Raw genomic sequence first — 19,450 nt, 5'->3', positions numbered from 1 at the left:
TAGGACGAATGGCAAAATAGCATTATTCCGACTTGGGTTAAAGTAAAGGGATTTGTTATATTCATCTACATGATTAAAAACAAGTTCTTTGTTTAATTATTGGCAGATCCAAGCAGCACTTCTTCCATTGTTTTTGTTTGCGGCATTCTAAACGTTACTGTGTATAAATTGTCACTAAGGAAGTAATTTATAGCTGATTAATAATTATTAATACTTAATAGCTCAGTAATGAATAATTATAAAGCCTAGATACAAGGTATCTTTAAGATTGCTTGGTTGTTCTTCTACCAGTGTAGTTTGCTTTGTTGTTTTGGACCCCTGACCTCTAACCTTCTGGTAGAGGACAGACCATCAAGGCCAAGAACCATTTATGAATGACGTACTCACATTTATTAACTGCAGGATTAATTGCTTATTGTAAAATGAAAAATTAACCTGATTAATGAAGATTTTGTTTTTTAAAAAATAAGTCATTGATAAATGATTGTTGGCCCAGTTACTCTGTAGCTTCTACTAGAGGATGGGAGGTCCTTCCCCGACTGCAAAACACTCATAACAAGGGCTGTAAAAATATATTGTGGTATTATATTTAATAATTGAAATAAACAGGACCAAACCAGGACCACATACCTTATGGAGCAGCAAATCTGGTTATAGTTTCATTGGCACCAAAACTATTTCTGAGTGGTCACTCCAAGATAAAACTTCCTCCTTTTGAACATGAAGTGAATTTTGGACTTGTTCTGACTGCTGAAGGAGTTTTTCAGCTTATTTCTTTTGGCCAAGAGCAATCAATGAAGACGTCCCCTGGCTGACAGTTTGCTGTGACAACAAGTACAGACTGAGTGAGACAGTTCAGAGAGACTCCGACTTCACCTATTTCCCTCCAGACTCCACACTTTATACACTGTTTTTTTTTGGATTTTTTTTTTTTGTAAATTTCACTTGGGTTGAAACTTTTTTTGTTTTGTATAATGCAACAACAGCACGTATTCTGTGGAAATTTGGGTTGGTGTCCTACTAAGGTGAACATGTCCAGACATCTGCTCTGTATCATCTTTTTATATTCTTAGATTTTGTTTTATGTGCAGTGTTTCCCCTAGAATTTCTTTCAGTAGCGGTGCTGTTGTGCGTGTGCGGAGCCCTTGACACCAGGACCCGTATTTATGCACACCATCAGTAGAATAACTTGAAACTATCTTAGAATTGTTCCAGATAAGTTTACTCATGTTCATAGATTCATGGATGTGTTAATTTACAGGAGCCTTTGACACCAGATAGCTGCAGTTATAATGTCAGAGAATGAAATGCCTCAATACAGAAAATATACACTATTTTCATTGAATATAGATTTATAAATAGATAATATAATAAATAGCATATTAGATAACAAACAGAATGTAATATTTTGTGTCAGCTGCTTGAGGCGGAGAAAGTGCTTGTGGTTTGCGTTTTGTTTGTCGTGATTGTTATGTACGATGTAAAATTTTAGCACTGGCGTTCATCATTTAGCAGCCGCTGCACTACTGATGAAAGTATATAGCTGAGAATTGAGATAGATAAGGAACTGCTTGTCATGGTTTTGGAGAGTATGTAGTAGGCACATTTTCACTGTCAAATTACAAATCTTTTAAATTTTATCCTAATTTAATGTGTGACAACTCGCAAATTATGTCAAAGAAGACAAATGAACCGGAGCTGTCGCTGCTATCAGTAGCAAAACCATGGTTGACATCTCCATTGGTGTTCACCGCACAGTTCAAGTCCTCTTTTCAAACTTTGTATTCTAAACTTGATAAGCAAAACATCATTGTGGGCTTACCTCGGTCACCAGAAGGTCAACTTCCTACCACCTTTCTCTCTCTGAGTCAGCTGATTGTTGGTAAATCTCCTGAACTTTCTTTTGCGTCACTCTTCGGTTAATGTGTTTGTGTGTGCTGTAGTTGTATACATGTTTGTTATGTCAGCTGGATACTTCGGGTTGGTTTCACAGGAAAAATATCTCTCCTAAAATATGTATTTGTCGTTCTCCACTTCAATTATTTATAGTAACTAATTAAAGAGATGATATTATTTTCATTTTATGTTGAAAGCTATAACACTCACTGTTTTTTCTTTTGGTCAGTGAGTTTTCTGACTCATCTAAGTTTTCTGAAGCACATGCACAAACTGTGTATGACTGATACAGTTGTTTGGACCTGTCATAAACCTGTTGTAACTACGCCCTTTTGTAAAATATTACCAACATCTCTAAACAGTTTTCCACATGTGGTATGTTTTCGTCCCGGGAGACGGTGTTTTCACCTGACCTCCATGTGACCTGAGCAGCCTCTTCTTGTTTAACACCTGGATGCTGAGTGAGGAGGTTCAGTCTCTCTCCCTCTTCCACACAGGAAGTTAGGATTCCCTGTCTACAAACAACACAGGAATCTGTAGGATAAGCAGAGAAGAGAGAGAGAGAGTTAAGACTCCCAATCCTCAAACAACACAGGAAGCTGTCGGATAAGCAGAGGAGAAACAGAGAGAGAGAGAAATGAATGTTGCCTCTCCTGCTCTTGACGTATTTATGAGGATCTTCCACTAAGACTGAACTGTCAGTCCAGGTGGAACTTTTTTCATCCTGTAACATTAAGGACAATGAAAAAAAATGACCACCGTGGATTTTCTCTCATTCAGGATCTCCTGGTTAAATTAAGCAGAGCAAGCGATTAAACAATACTAATCTTCCCAGTGTAACATGGCTTCAAACATATGTGTATGTATTTTAGAAACCGGTCATATGTCTTTCATACCCGTGTAATCAAACAAACCCTATATTCGTCTTTGTTTTTAATTGATTTATCACAGCGTTTGCCAGCTAACACCAAGCCGTTGCTTCTCTGCCTCTCACACCTACACATCCTCATTCAGAAACACATGAACGTGTAGACAAGCATCAGTGCATACACACACATGTGTACACACACACACATTTCCACACACACAGAATAAGCTACCCTGAGAGGGAGTGCTGTATTGGGTTTTCTTCAGGAAGTGCGGCTCCTCCAAAGCTCTGGTCAGATGAAAGGCGAAGAGCTGTATCGATCGGCCCAGAGCGGGGGGTGGTGGAGCGAGCATTGTGTGTGTGTGTGTGTGTGTGCTTGTGTATGTGTGTGCTGGTGGGGGTGTGGGAAGGGGGGGCAGAGCCTGTGGTGTGTCTGCCTGATGCAGGGCTGCCAGCCAGGCGAGGAGCAAAAGGCCAGAGGGGTACGGGGGGCTGAGAGAGGGGGGGCAGCGAGTTGTCGCTGTGGCCCCGTGGCTTGAACGTAACCCCCTGGCCCCTCAGTGGAGAATGTACAGCGCGTACACACACACACACAAACACACACACACAGAAACACACATGCATGCAAACACAATGCCAGCACCAGTCTGCTGTTGTTGATGAGAGCTGTCAGAGAATGAAACAACACGGCTACGAATGAGAGAGAGCAAACTGACAAACACATTTTTTTCCAGTTATCTTTGGAAAAGTAATACTAGTGCAGATATACTTTTTCCGATACCTTACTTTGAGAAATCTTTTCATATTTTTTTTTTATAAAACATTTATTTTTTGAATATTTAAACAAAAGAAAGCTCTGATGTTGAAATACAAGCAGCTGTGCGAGAACATTTCCTAAATAAAAGTCTAAAATAATTGAAATTTTGATTTAAATCAGGAACTATCTGTTGAAAGAGTAAGTAAACAAGATTATGAATCACACCAAACATTCCATTTCAGTTTTTGGTACAGTTTCAATATGCTGTAGACACATTTCGGTCAGTACCAAAAAAGCCCTGAGGTTCAACACAAGCCTAAAACGGAGTGTTTGCTTTAATATGGTGTCATGTTTTTGTTAGATCATAGTAGCCGATCATAATTACTTTATCACTAACAGTAAAGTAGAATAAGAACTAAAAACATTTTAACTTCTTAAATGTGGCGCTAAAATAAAATATTTTTGCAGACATCTCAACCTTTAAGTAGTTTTTACCTTTTCAGCAAAATTCTTGTTTGAAACTTAGTTTCAAAGCAACAGTGTACCATACCAATCCTTTTTAACTCATAAACAAAGCCAAACTCACTATTTATGTTGCAAATGCAAGATGGCCTTATACTCAGTCTAAAAATAAACATGAAATAAACTTCTTCTTTTAGTTCATATACTCAAAAACTCAGCAAGAAGAAGCAAACATGCAGTTTTTGTAAAAGCTGACACTGAAAATCTGTACAAGTACAGAACATTAACGTGTGAAAAGTCACTCCTTTTGGCATTAGATTGCATCGCCATGGGAACGCTATAAATGAAAACCATGTTCTGGATGGGCTGTTCAAATAAGTAAAAAGTTAAATCGTTGACAAACCGTAATTTCACATCTCAAAGGCATGTGATATGAGCAGCTACTGGCAGCAGTCAAGTCTTGTCCCACTGCTCCGTCTGCGTCTTTCCACCGGAAACAACTCATGTCAAACAAACCGCACTCTTCGGAGGCCTTCGCACGCTGTAGCTCGTTTGACCTGCACATAAACAAGTTTGTGTTTTGCACTTAATGGACAAGATCTAGAAATGGACAAGTCAGTCGGCTGCAGCATGTGTAAATTCTCCTTCAGTGCCTTATCAGATTGATTTGAGCCAACACAGAACCATATGTGGACTTGGGCTGGGTGTGCCCGACCCTCTGTGCTCTGTGCCCCCGGGGAGAGATCGGCCAGGGCGGCTCGCTAATTGAAATGTGTTGGCGACTCATCGACGTCTCGGCTCCAGTTTCAGGCTATTTCGAACCACAGTGCTGATTGCTGGTTTCACATCACACAGGAAAAAAAATCAATAGTAGCTGGGAGAGCTGGGGTTTATTCTTTGCAAGCAGACATTAATGCTTTGCAGAGGAGGGTTTTGATATTTATCATTTGTCATTTTGTCTCTGCGGATCAGCCTGAACTGTAGAATATATCTAAATGGCTGAGAGTGATAGCTGACACCGCTTGTGAAGAGTTTCCAACAAAATAATGCGGTTTGAATGTGCAGATCTAGAACAGTGTTCACAGGGCTCGCCAGGCCAAGTCATTATTTGACTTTTTCAGTTTCCCTAAAAACTTTTCTTGTGATTTTTTTTTTTTTTGCGTCTTTTCAACAGAGAGAAAAACTCTTGACCTCTGGTAAGCACTAAAGGGGCCTCGTTGTGGAAAAGTGGCTCATGTGATTTACAAGGACTTTGCTTGTGCTTTCAGCACAGCACAGCACAATTGAGTGGGCTGAATCTTTTGCCATCTTCCAAAGGCATCAGCGGGCCTATAGACTGTTTTTATTTCAGTGTAGATTGGTCATTTTACAGTTCAGTGAACAGCTGATAGCTAATTAAACTTAGCTAACTTTAATTTCTTATTGAAGGAATATTTTTACTACCTAAAACAGCTGGTTTGTCTCAATTTTTTTTAAAACAAAAAACTTAATGCAGTGATACTTTAAAAATTCTTTTAAGGTTAAATTTCCATGAAATCCACCATAAAATTTCATAGAATATCTTAAATATTTAACATTTAAGACAACTTATATCCTCAATTATACAGCTACGCATTTAACTTAATAACCTCACAACAATGTCTGCCTTTGTAGTGATGGTGATGTTGGCCATTGTTTTGATCTTTTCTTGGATTCCAGCAGACTAATTTGATATTAAATTATGGTCATATATGGCACTGCTCATATCAATGAGTTCTGTTCTTATTGCATTGTTTGAAATCACTAATTCGGATCTCTTGAAGGTTAATGTAGCCTACTATCTGGGCTTTGGCTGTTGGCGCTGCTACCCTTCAAACACAGAGTGAGCCCTTTGAAAAATGGATTGCGGAAGAGATAAGAAATAATTTATGTTCCTATCACTGCCTCGCACAAATATGGTGGGGAATACTGTGCCAATAACTCCCACAAACTCAGAGAGGCACGCTATCTTTTACTGCACAAATTATTAACGGCGCAGGGGAGGAAGGGGAGACGCTGTGCATTTTTTGCTAGATAGACCTGGCTCATTGCTCGTTGAAGCTTTATAATCACAGATAAGGACTCCAGAGATGCAAAATGTGTTTAAAAACAAAAACTGAAGAAACTATTACGTAAGATTTCTAATTTTATAATTTCCATCCTCATCATATGAGTGAAAGTTTCCGTGAGACAAACTGAGAGGCTGTGAAGTCATTATTTTCTTGTGTGTGCGTGTGTGTGTGTGTTTGTGTGTGTGTGCGAACAGGGAATAGAGGAAGGAGGGAGGGAGTCCAAAGGGGAGTGTTGAGGGAGGATACTCGGGGTCGGGTGTCCGCTCGCCTCTGTCGGCTGGCGTTGACAGCTACAGACGCTGGTCTAAAATGAGAATCCTCTTGGGCCGCCTGCCTGCCCATCCAGCAAGAAAATAAATCCCATGTGGAAGAGCCGCTGTGTGGGATCACAGACAGCCGCCTGACCCCCCAGATCCGCCGGGGGAGGCCAAGGGCGCCGGCACGACAGCATAAAACCCCCCTCAGCCCCCTCCAGGGTCTAATGTTACTCTGCCTGCTTGCCAACTCTGAAATTCTGGAGTTACAAGACTGTGTTGGTCTCACACTAGTTCAGTTTTAAAACAGATTTTTGGGGAATTTTTTGGATGAGTGTTTGGGTGAAGATTTAGCTTCAGGGCCTGGGTTACGCCACAAAAATAGCAACAAGGTCTCTCTATGCTTACAGGGCCATACACTGGTAAAAATGTTTTGAAACCGAAAATGAAGGGGAAATTGAACTTAAACCTTTTATTGGAGGTGGCTGCTGTTGTTCAGAGACTGCACACGGTGGACAAAAACACTTCCTGGTGAGCAATTAGTGACACACAGTGAGAATAAGAAGTTTTGAAATGTGATGTGGTGTTTAGCACTACCAGATGAAGGGTATTGAAATGCCAAATTTGGTGCTTTCCAAAGACTTGTGTTAAAAATTCAGCACTCTGATCCACATTTTTTCCCTTCTAATGTGTGATGTTTCTCCATGTCTGTTAACATGGTACGCTCAAAGCCCAGAGACCGCATCCCCTGAAACATTTTCTGATATTAAATTCCACAAATTCCAACTTAGGAGAGCTACACTCCCCTCCCCCCCCGACTCATATCAAGATAAAATAAGAATGAGTCAGCAAAGGTAGCATCATAAATGAGTATTAACAGCTACAATAAGGTCGACTTGCAATAATCTGACTTTTTCTACTCAGCTTTTTTTTAAAATTACACAGAAATGAGAAGTGGCATAAAGAGGTGAAAGAAAGGTGAGAGAGGTAATTTCCATTGTAATGCAAAGGTTAGTAATATGACATTTATCATGACGCATTCACCTCTGTAAACAGCCTAGTATCTCTGGGAATTACATACATTTAGCCAATACAGGAAGCTGTGTGGCCATCATGTTGCAATGGGGGCGTAGTGTGTCAGGTTCATGAAGTAGACCACAGTTTTCCATCATAAACCTGCAATGAACGTTTGTTTTGTTTACCTCTGATGGTACTGATGGTCTAGTGTATGTAGCCATACAGACAGTTATGGTTTTGTCTTGGTTTTCAGATACTTTGAGGTTTTTTTGCTGCCACCCAATACAAATGGATGTCATTGGGATTTTGTTTTCCATTTTTCCAAAATGTAGTTTTTTTCCCCAGAAACAGTCGTCCACAAACCTGTTGACAGTGTATTCTGTGGATTATCGAGAGTGATGGGACACGATCTCTGAAAAAGGATGTCACAGTTTAACTTCTAAATCTAAATGTTCAATGTTATTAGCATCAGAAACAAAATCCCAGTCACCTCATTGCTTTGGCGTGGTGATAGAGATGTATATCTCCAAAAAACAAAGCTGCCTACATGGTGAGACACCACTAATTGTAAGAAAAGTGTTTTTGTTATCTGGGTGAATCCATCCTTTAAGCATTGCTTTAAACTTGAGAGTCATAACTAATCAGCTGGTGACCAACTACAAAAGTCGGATGTTTTCTGAAAAGTCATATTTTACTCAAGTCTACACAAGGTTATCTCGTGGTTTAAATTTACACTAATTGGCTTCAGTCTTTAAGCAAAACTGAAGTTGCTTTCTTTTTCTTTAACTTCCTCTGACGTGTTTACTATCTCATATTTCTTTGGGGAAATTGGATAAGTCATACTGTGTAGGCTCTCCAAAGAAATTCATACTCTGCTTTAAATAGTTAATTACTCTCGCCGTGTCTCCGGCGGTGTCTGGATGTGGATGGGGGGAGAGACGGAGACGCTTCTGTCTGTCTTCCTTTCTTTTTTCCAGTAGGGGCAGGCCTATATATTTTGCAGCTCATGTCTGAAAGGCTGGCTCCAAGCACTAGGGGTGGGCTCTCGCTCTCTGATGGTTTTCCAGTGAGTATTTGTCAGGTCAGACTGTGCACCGCCCGGCGGTCTCCGCTCCTCTCCCCGGGTTATTTATTACCTCTCTCCCCCGCCGGCAGCGTTGCGGCTCCGGGGCCGCTGCCAACAACGGCGCAGAGGCGGGGGCCGCGTTAGGGGGGTTCTCGAAGGACGACTGGTGGAGAGAATGGACGTGAAGACGGACAGGATTTCAGGCTTATTACACTGCAAAGTAACAATGCCAGTCATTTGCCATAAGCTTCCTTTGTAATTTGCATGCTGAGGGTTGTTCTCTGAAAGATCAGGAGTCAAATGTGTGAATTTTTGGTTTATACAATAAGGTCATTTCTGGTTTTCACTGCAAAACTAGTGAAGCATTGTAGGGCTTAAGGTCACAAAGCAACTTGCATTTTCGTACCATCACCATTGGTGCGGAAAGAAGTAGTCAACCAATAAGTAGATCAACTGTAAATTAAATGCCAACAGTTTTGATACTTAGTCATTTAAGTAATTTATCAATGAAAATGTCAAACATTCACAGGTTTCAGATTTTCTAATGGGAAGATGTACTGCCTTTATCTGATTTGAATCACTGTAAATCAACTATCTTGGTTGGATAAAACAAGCAATTTGAGGATGTTGCCATTGAATCTGATTAACCGTGATACCACCATACAGGCAATTCACAGTAAATTGCATGAAGTCATCTACATTTCTAATCTCGAGTAAGCCATCTGTGTAGGCTACTGAAACTAAAACGGTTCTGCCAAATAGCCAAATTTACTTTCGGAAAGCAGAAATAAATCCTGTCGTATTTTTATACAGTTTCACCGAGTTTTAAAAATAGCTGGAAAAAGTGTGTATTACAGTGCAAAGATTCTGAGCTTTTATAAAAACTTAACATCAATATGTGTGAGTCATCATCAAACAGCCATAAACTGCCAAAGAAAAAACTGAATTTAACAGGCAGCAGAACAGCAGAGAGTTTAAATATCTGGAGAAATGAATGGAAACATATCATGATATTGATTATAGTGTAACTTATCAGTGAGACATAACATGAGTTTGAGATAATATTAACAACATATTGGGATGGAGGAGGCATGATGCATCTTAGTATTACTCGTCTACTTCCTGTAGATTCTCATCATGAAATCTGTTTATTCCAAAATTACAGAAAATGTTTCCTCAGTTTAAAATGTTGGTGGTTTTTTTGGTGTTAGATTCCGGGAATCAGAGAGTTTACTGTTGTATTCAGACTCACAAGGTAAATCAGTCTTGAACCAGCATTAACTAATAGAAGGGAGGTGACACCAGTGTCCTCTGGTTTACATTTTGAGTAACAGGGGTCTCCTCTCTCTATCTTGACTGGAAGAAGTCATTCTGCTAGTTTTGTTACTGTGGTCTTTTACCTTTGAAAGCAATAGCTGAATCTAGAAAGTCTATTTCGGTGGAGGTAGTTTCAGAGGCATTCTGGGAAATGCAGGAGCTGACTGATTGAAGCAGAAAATGATAAAGTAGGTTCATTTAACATTAAAGATTGACCCAAGATGCATTTTCCCTTTTAGAATTCATCAGTTTTGCTGTAAAATCTGAAACTTTATTAATTATACTGAACAAAATGTCATATTATTATTCCTTAAAACATGATATTAGTACATTAAACAGTAGATAAATTATCTGAATCTATGCTAACTGCTTTTCTAGTCTTTTCAGTCTGAAATGACATAATCTAGATGGCTCATAACATGTAAGCAGAAGTAATTTTCTCTTCATAGGAAGATACCTTTTTACTGTAATATAGTATTAATTGATTTATGATTTCCAGTTTGACTGTACATTCATCGGGTGTAAGAGTAGGCGTGGGTTTGTCGGTGATACGTTTTTAAAAGAAAAGGCTCTTCGATGCTGAAGTAAAAGAAGAAGTAAGAAAAAGGTTAAATGAGGTAGAAAGGTGAAACAAGGTTTCCCCATCACATCAAAGATTTTAATAAACGAGACAGAAAGGCTGATGGAAAAATCTACTCAGATTAACACCGAACCGATTTTTGAAGATGTGAAAGCAGAAGTGTCGTCACTGCACAAGTTTGGGGAACCCCTCCGTGACGAGCCACCGAGAATGAGTCACAGTCATGGACTCATGGAGTGGGTGTAAGAGTGGGCATGGGTGTCCCCTTTATGACTGGTTTCACCAGGGCTCTCCCGATGGTGCAACCTTGCAGCACCAACGCACGCACAAACAAGATTTCCATCGAGACATTTCGATGTGGTGAAGGCTGGTTTGATAAAAAGAGAATCATAGTGTTCCACTTCCTAGAAATGGCTTTGTAAACACACGCCATAAATGTCAGCAGCTCATGATTTATATCAGCGCTACTGTTCAGTGTACTTACCAACATGTGGGAAGTGACATTATTGTTTAGTTGAAAAATGTTGCCTTTCGATTTCATTTTTCAAGCTGTGTTCAATGTAAAGGTAACGGTTTGCTTTTTGGATAAGTGATGTCAGGAGTCACTTTGTTTTTTTTTCTTTAGCTGTGATTGTAAAATCTGTTTTGGTCTCTTCTTGATCCACAAACCCACGAATTCCATTACATTCCCTTCAGACATCACAGCTTCTCAGTTCCAAAAAGAGAAAAAATGTCAATCTACGGTCTGTCATCGTCTTTGGTGAACTAGCTGGGATGTGTTTTTGTAAATGTCTACTGTGTGTTTGCCTGCCTGGTCCAGGCTTGTAGGCATTATACCAGTTCTGGCCAGGCTGTGGTCTCTGGCCTTTCCGTGCACCGCTTCCGCCTGCGGTGTGGCGTGCCTCCTTCCTGTGTGTGTCAGAGGCAGTTTGGCCTGATTTATAGGCCCCTGACACACGGCGCTTTGGACCCCACCTCTGCTGCTTGGAATGGCTATTCCATGTGTCGGTGGTGGATCCACCTGGGTGGTTCTCCACTGATGGGGGTCAGATGTGGTCCTGCTCACGAGCTCCAGGAGCTCAGGGGAACATGCCCTGCAGACAGTGTTGAGAGAAAGTGCTTTCACAAAATGTGTTTCCAGGCTGAGGAGGTTTTACTCCAGTTAAAACAACAATCTTGCAGCAACAGTTGCACACATTTTATCATCTGTTCTTTTGAACTTTTCTATACAGACACCTGCTTGTGGCCCAAAAAGTCAAAGAACTTGAATCAAGCTTAGGTTTGGGTTATAGTTTAACTCATTTACCTACTTACAAAGTTATGTCTAGGCTACTAAAACAGTCTCAGATATACCATTAAAGCACTTTGGTTATGATTAGGTGAAGTTTTTGATCATATCTGAATAGAAATACTTAGTCTCTAAAAATAACTTCACTCAGGACTCGTTCCCAGGTCACAAGAATCAAAAGCACGTCCACCCACTCACCATTTCCAAGTTACACCTCTCCATTTTTGTAATATCTGAGCCTACAATATCGCACCTACTTCTGCTGTTGTTTTCATAATGAGAAACATGATATGAAACCTAATATAGTTACAGCACAAGGTTAACATCCATCGCGCTGGGTTGTCAACAGGTTTCAGAGTGCTCGTGATGTAAAAAAAAAAAAAAAAAAAATCATAACAGCTTTTTCAAGCTTTATGACACGTAAGTATACTGTGTGTAAAATATTTCACACTGACAGCTCTGTGCACTGTTGAGCAGTTTTTAGCAGCGGCTCACTGAAGCCGTCGCAGCAGGTGAGCACGAGTCAGGGAAGAGAGGCCAAGATGGCGTCAATGTAGGTGGAGTATAACAAATAGATGGTTGAATTTAGACACACGAGGAGAACATAAAACACCCACTGTGTGCAGACCTGATGTCGGCTGATGTCATGGATAGATCTGGTGGCCCGTGATGTCTGTGATCCAGACCGTCTCTTTGTTCAAATGTGAGGGTTTGATTTAAGGCTGCTGTTGTCAGTGTTTGGCTTTAAAATGGTCTCAAATGATCAAATAATGCTTTTGGGAGAAGTGGTTGTACATGTGTAGGAACTGTTGGCATAAATGCTTGAAGCCTCATTTATGGGCTGGTATTACTGAGTTTTAAAATAATCATAAATTATCAACTTTTCTGGGAGGGGGTTTGTACAAGAAACTATTAAAAGATGAAAGATTGATTCAGAGCGAGTGTTGTTGGACTTTAAAATACTCATGTGTGGTCTTTATAAATTGTGAGTGCGAAGACAGCTGTTAAAACGAGTTTTAGATCCAGTTGCATGGGTGGAAATGACAGTTTACTTCCCTCATGCTCACTAATGATGGTTCCTCCATTTTACGCATTGAAGCGCCGTCCCTCGCAGTCCCCCCTCCTTTGCGTGGACTCTCGCCGAGCCTCCGCTGTTTAAATGGGCCAAGTTGAGAAGCGGCAGAGAGTGCAAATCTTGTTTGGTCTGGGTCTGTGAACTTCAGCGTGACTTCAACGACATACACAGGGGTTAAAAAACAACTCTTTCCAAACTTTCAACTGTATTACTGTTGCGCAAATACAACCCAGGAATATCGAGCCTGATATGTATGGCGTACGTTTCTGATTAATGCCATATGCCACATTTGTCTCAGTAACAGGAGACATGTACTATTATCAGTTTCTTTTTTGTTGTCTTCTGTGAAACGGTATCTTGGCCACGTGTAAACTCATAACTGAATCATTTTGCGTTTTTTTTTAAAAGATTGCACAGCCGATCAAAAAAAAATTGCCTCTAACTAGTAGATAAAAAAAAAAATCTATTATTTCCTCAAAGGCAAAGAAATAAGAGGCACGACGTGCAGCTGCGACTGGTAATGATCACTAAGGTAACATAATGTCCGGGGCTGAGGGCTACCCAGCATGTCAGGTATTAACAGAGCGAGTGTGATTAAATGTGGGAGGTAGGAGCTGTGAGGCTGGCGGAGAGCGCTGCTGCCGCTGCGAGCTGGAAACTACTGAATGGGAATCTATCCGGCAACTTCACCAGACCGCTGTCTCACGGCGACACGGGGGCTCTGCGTAAAACCAAGCGGCGCGTCTCCAAGTCTGGGTCAGCCCAATTCACAGGCGGAGAGGACGCTCAAGTTGGATCGGGCGAGCAGCTTTTCACTTGTTACCGGCGCTCGGCTCCCTCTAACATGCCTGCCATCAAAAAGGAGAGGCTGGATGGAGACGACATGGCATTGACTGCGTTCAACCAGTCCGAATACCTGGCCCCTTTAAATGCCACCGCTATCCCCGTGGTGACCCCGCATCCGCCGCCCTACGACCACATTTTCGCCCATCACCGCGCGTACTTGGGGCTCCATGACTCGGCGCTGCATCACCAGCGCCTCCACCATCACACGGACGACTTAATGCTGGAGAGGTTCTCCTCCATCCCCGACTTTCAGCCCTTCTTCGACAACGGGGAGCCGTGCATCGAGGTGGAGTGCGGGGAAAACAAGGCTTTGCTTTATATCAATAAACTGTGTCAAGGTAGCAAAGGACCCTCAATTAAATACAGGGGCGAGTGGCTCACCCCCAATGAGTTCCAGTTTGTCAGTGGACGAGAGACTGCCAAAGATTGGAAACGGAGTATAAGACACAAAGGTAAGAACAACCGTCACTGTCCTCACGGTTCTTGGGTAGAGAAGGGACACCTTACTATTTATTAAACACTTTATAGACGCTGCTTATTCTGGGTACAAACTTGGGTCTCGTGGTTCGGTGCTGAGTTTTTTGGAGTGAAAGGGTTACAGCAGCCAGTGCGTAAGGGGACAGATGAGAAAAGGCGCATATCCTCCACATACCCTCCGAGGCTTTGACACAGAGTTTGGGCAGCGATCGTACACCAAACCGGGGCATCAGGAGTAGGCTGCACCGGGACTGAGGTGAAAAGCATTAATACTTAGATAATACAGTGTGTGACAGTTAAAATACTTTTTCCTTGTTTTTTTTTTTTACTCATTATGGGATGAATCGTTCCGTTAAGTGCAGCTGCACTTGTGCATGGGTGTTGACACTTTTACGCATCGCATTTTAGGTTTGAGAGAGATTTCAGGAAAATAAGCCTTTTGTCTGTCCTCTTAACAACAGTCAGTGTTTGATGTTGTGATAAATTTGCATCCAATTATAGCTGTCGATGCATTTTGTTAAGTGGTCTTCGGTACAACAGTGTCCGCATCAATCAGATCGGTGATATTGTTCCGGTATTTTTTTTTAATGTTGACATTTAAAGTAGAGTATCTGCAATAATTATGCATAGTGGACGCGCCCCCTCACCTCACATACACACACATATACAAGGTTACTCGGGCAGAACTGACACACGGTAAGATGTGTGTGTGTGGGGGGGGAGGGTGTCGCCCCCAGGTCAAAAAATGATAATCAAATAGTTTAATATACCGATTCCTATAGATAGATGACAGTAGGCTGCTGTCTCTCTGGCTCATCACACTGGACCGTAGGGAGAATTAAACTTCATGGCAAATATGTAGAGAGAGAAGTCAAGTTTGTCTGCAGGTACAAGCTCTCTCGGTTATGTGCTGAGTTTATTGGATGCTTTTTCATAAGATTCTTCTCGAAAACTTTTGAATCCTGAGATGATGTGCTGAAGAAAAGGGCCCATTCTCAAGACAGATGATAATACCACATGCTGTGTCATGGAGGCGATGAGTTTACTGCTTGGAGAATATGTTTGGTACATATTCTACTCTATACACTGAACGTGGCTCATTTCTTTTTGTTGCAGGGAAAAGTCTCAAGACTCTTATGTCCAAAGGAATCTTACAGGTGCATCCTCCAATCTGTGATTGTCCTGGTTGTCGAATTTCATCTCCAGTGGTAAGAATATTTCATCTTCTGTCACACCGGTGTTAACTGCTGCACTGCCTTTCTGTATTTGTGGTGTCAATGTGTTAACTGGGAGAAACTACATAGGAAATACAGATTTAGTTTGACTCGAGGACAACTTCTTGCTGCTGGGTTGTTAACTGTGGTCGACAAGAATTCACCTCAGTGGTGAAGGTTATAAGTTGTCAAAGAGCACGATGCATGTAGACAGAGCTGGGGGATAAATCCATATGATACAAATCTTTGTGTAAAGAGACTAGATATTTTTTGGTATTTTTATGGTAATGTAGTGAAGCCTAAAACTACTCTTTTATAGTTTAGTAATAGAAATGTTTTTGATCATTTTTGCTGTTGCTCAGTTCAATTAATGATAAATATTTGTACCTGCTTGGCTGTTATATTAAGTCAATTTTATTTTAGTCAATTTAATCGCCTGTCTATAGATCCTTATTACTAATGTTTTGTTGTTTTTTAAATTTATTTTTTCCTCATAGACCATATCACTAGGTAGATATTTAATAGCAATATATGTGTTGGTATCGCTCAGCTCTGCATGCATGAATCAGTGGGTGAGCGTGTGAGAGTGCATATTGGAGCATTGCCTTTCTTTGTAACCTTGATGGTGAAGACCCCACAGGCACACATGTCAACTTTGATGGTAATTTTTCTCAGCATGAATATCAAATCCACTTTTGGCCTTTCACAGACTCAGAGTATCAAACGGCCTTTTATTCAGAGGCATTGAGCTGTCCAGTATGGCTGCTTGACGTTAGGTGTCGTTGGTCGGGGATCTTCTGTCCCATTGAATCAGTTTCCTCACCTGGCTGCCGTCGAACTTTTGTTTGCTTAGTCCTCCCCTCAGGGCTCGGCCAGGGGCACGATGCCAAACCTTGAGGCCTTGCAGGTGTGTCACGATTACGGCATCACCACTGTGTGTGTGTGTGTGTGTGTGTGTGTGTGTGTGTGTTTGTATGTATTTGTGTGTGTGTCAGCTTTGAGCAAGCACAGTGCCGGCTCACCGTCGCCAAATCTGTTCACACAGGTGCGGCGGGTTTTGTGTGTGTGTGTGTGTGTGTGTGTGCGCGTGTGTATGTGTGTGTGTGTGTGTGTGTGTGTTTTTATCACCACGGAGCGCATCTGTCGTCGCTCCCAAGCACTAATCTTGAGGGAAGGGTGTAAGAGGCTTAGCGAGCTACTGAGCGTGGCTACTGCTGATTATTGTGTGCGAGGCACGCAAGGCAAAGGCGGTTTAGATAAGCCGGAGGTGTTTGAGTGATACAGGTAAACTGGTGACATTTTTCGCAGCCTAGAATGAAGACCTGTATCCTAACACACAGGGTTCAGCCAAAACAAATTACCTGAGGGAGGTAGGGGGCAGGAAAAACAGATGCTCAGGTCTTATTTTTTTTTACAGAAGGATTTGAGAATCTGAGCATGTTTGCTTATGTTTGGGTTCATTACAGATATCAGAGTGATTGGCTTTTGGCTTGTTAAGGCTTGTACAGTTCAGACTTCAATTGCGGCTGTGACAGAGTAAAACTTTGTTATTGACGTAAGCAGGGATATGAGAAGCCTTAAGGTTGTTGTTGTAGACTCCTCTCTCTCTCACTCTCTCCCATGTCTAACCCACCAAGTGAATACCACCATGACGCTTTTGCACACACATACACACACACACACACACACTCACGCACGCGCACACACACACACAGGCTAAGTATGTTGGCAGTTCCATGCGAGGCGGTTAGGGTTAGGCGGAGAAGGGAAGGCAGCGGGACTTGTATGGCCTGTACTGGCGTCTCCCTCTCTCCCCACTGACTCCCCTCAGGGCATGGCAGCCAGCACTCCCTCACTGATGAGCTCCCTCTCTCTCTCTCTCTCTCACACACTCTCTCTCTCTCACACACACACACACACACACACACACTACACGCCTGCCTACTGACACAAATTACCTCATGCAGACATTTATTTTTGAAAGTTTGACGGCTGAACTATGAGTGATCTTGTTTCGCTATAGGCATGAGGCAAGCAATCATCAAAAGTGCAGCAGCTGGTGGGAAGACGTTTCACCTGCCTGTTCAGAACTCATGGAAGATAATTTGCCGTGTCGGCTCGGGCGCAAGCTGTTTGTAACGACACGACACAGACTGAACCGTTGTTACACTCAACAGTTTAGAATTTAAATATGTCGATAATACCGTTTATTTCCGCTGTGAAATTAAATCAGTTTATGAATGATGGGCTGTTGAAAACTAGCTGTCAAGGGCTGTTTACCTTCTCATCAAGCCTGCTATTATGTGATAATCAGGTGTTTAAATGATTTCTTGCTCCTGGCAGCTTTAACTGTGATTAAAGTTGCTCCATGAAGTTGTTGGATGCTGCTTACTCCGTGTGTCTGGGCCTGAATGTCATTCTTTTCCGAGTATACCTGTAATACTCAAGGTTATGTATGTATGTTGGAGATGTATGTAAGTTTATTCATACTGTAGCTCTGTATGTTTGTGTTTTTTGACTGTTCATGTGTATATGTACGTGTGAGTTTATATCTGTGTCTTTATACGTGCATGTCTGTGATTATTTGTAAGCCCAGGATGGCTGGCCGACTTGCTAGCTGTATGTGCATGTGTGTGTTTGTATGCTTGTGTGTGTGTGTGTTTGTATGCTTGTGTGTGTGTGTGTGTGTGTGTGTGTGTGTGTGTGTGTGTGTGTCTCCTCCCGGGAGAGCTTGGCTTCCTCTGCTCTGTTATTTCAACGGAACTGGCGGAGGCCGGGAGGAAATTACACTCCCCTCCTCCGGCTCGTAAAGACCTCCTCCAATCAAGGGCTCCTCTTGCAAAGTGGAATTAAACACACACACACGCTCACACTCACAGATATCTATGTGCGTACACACAAACACAGACTTTTGTCTATAACTTATAGTCTGCCTCATTGCATTTCATAATGGCATTTCCAACAGGGTCAATGGGGAAAGACGATTAAAATGAAAGTGAGCCAGTGGAAATAATAATAGTTGAGCTGTTATATGGCGGAGCCTTCATAGATCAGTTACCTACTGTATGCTCTTTCGGTTGTAGGTGTTTTGTGTTTGCGTGTGTGCTTGAATGCTTGTTGCTGAGGCTATGTTGCTATGGTAACGACGGAATCGGCCATTGGCCCAGAAGTGTGCAGAACTGTGGTCGTGTCGAGTGTATTTGTGCACTTTTGTGTGCGTTTCTCTGTGAAACGGACAAATGAGAGATTAAGTGAGACTCTAATGATCTGTTCATTTGCAATGGATCTAAATCTTGCTGATAGAGATCAATATGAATTGGAATGTGTGTCAGACATAGAAATACAGTAAGAAACAGTCACATACACACATGCAAACACCTTTCTGTGAACAATCTAGTTAAATGAAACAGTTTGATTTAGCAAAATAGCCATTAGCTTCCACTGGTGTCCCCTTTCAATAAGATGCTAAAGATTGATAGACTGCTCAGTGTGTATGTGTTTGCGTGTATGTATTGTACATACAAGCTGTGTTTGAGCTTCTCTTTGTGTTGTTCATATTTGCTCACTGTGTGAGTCTATGTACGGAGTATGTGTTTGGGTGTGGACTCTGTTAAGAGACAGCTAAAATAAGTTGGAACATCTGTCTATCAGCCAAATGTGGTTTATCACGACAAAGCCAACGGCGATATTTCTAACAACCCTCCTCCCAACATCTGTGCGTGCGTGTGTGTGTGTGTGTGTGTGTGTGTGTGTGTGTGTGCAAGTGTGATTGCGTGTATTTTTCGCCATGTGATTTCCTCTGATAGTTGTGGCTTGTTCTGTCTCATCAGGCCTTTGCAGACAATACGGTTCAGCTGAAGTTTTACTTTCATACGTCCATTAATGCACTCAAACGAACACACATGCTACACACACACACACACACAGGATTACTAGGAAGTAAAATACATTAATTCATCCAATTCAAAAGTAGTGGTAAATAACAAGTTAGATAAGACAAGGTAAACAAAGAATATTACATTCTGTTTTTAAATACATTTATGTGATAAATTTTGTTTATCATTTGTTGTGTATTTCTCATATTAACTAAAAAGTCAATATGAGAAAGATTAAAGACAAATAAAATCTAAAACATTGAATGAATTTCATTTTTCCAACATACATAATCTCAGTTTATCTTGGTTTCCTTTCCCGAAGTGTAACTGATGCTCACCATTCAAATTATTGTAGACTTTATTTCATA

The 19,450-nt window shown here is 41.4% G+C and overlaps 1 protein-coding gene across 5 annotated transcripts in view; it reads left to right on the top strand.

Annotated features, from left to right (window-relative positions):
- Positions 1–19,450, top strand: part of samd11 (sterile alpha motif domain containing 11) — an 87,300-nt gene that overhangs the window by 22,538 nt on the left and 45,312 nt on the right. For 2 of the 5 annotated variants that reach the window (XM_042408688.1, XM_042408689.1), the window contains one exon: positions 15,110–15,201. The exons of 1 other annotated variant lie outside the window; for it this stretch is intronic. In XM_042408688.1, the coding sequence (XP_042264622.1) occupies positions 15,130–15,201 (72 nt within the window). In that variant the 5' untranslated portion in view covers positions 15,110–15,129. Of the gene's footprint in view, positions 1–12,414; positions 13,969–15,109; positions 15,202–19,450 lie in introns of those variants that run through there. 2 more of the 5 variants (XM_042408686.1, XM_042408687.1) reach the window with 2 other exon arrangements.

Source organism: Thunnus maccoyii, chromosome 4 (genome assembly GCF_910596095.1).
Source record: "Thunnus maccoyii chromosome 4, fThuMac1.1, whole genome shotgun sequence".
Classification (NCBI taxonomy): Eukaryota; Metazoa; Chordata; class Actinopteri; order Scombriformes; family Scombridae; genus Thunnus; species Thunnus maccoyii.
The sequence above is the reverse complement of the archived record's forward strand: the minus strand, read 5'-3'. Positions and strand labels throughout refer to the sequence as shown.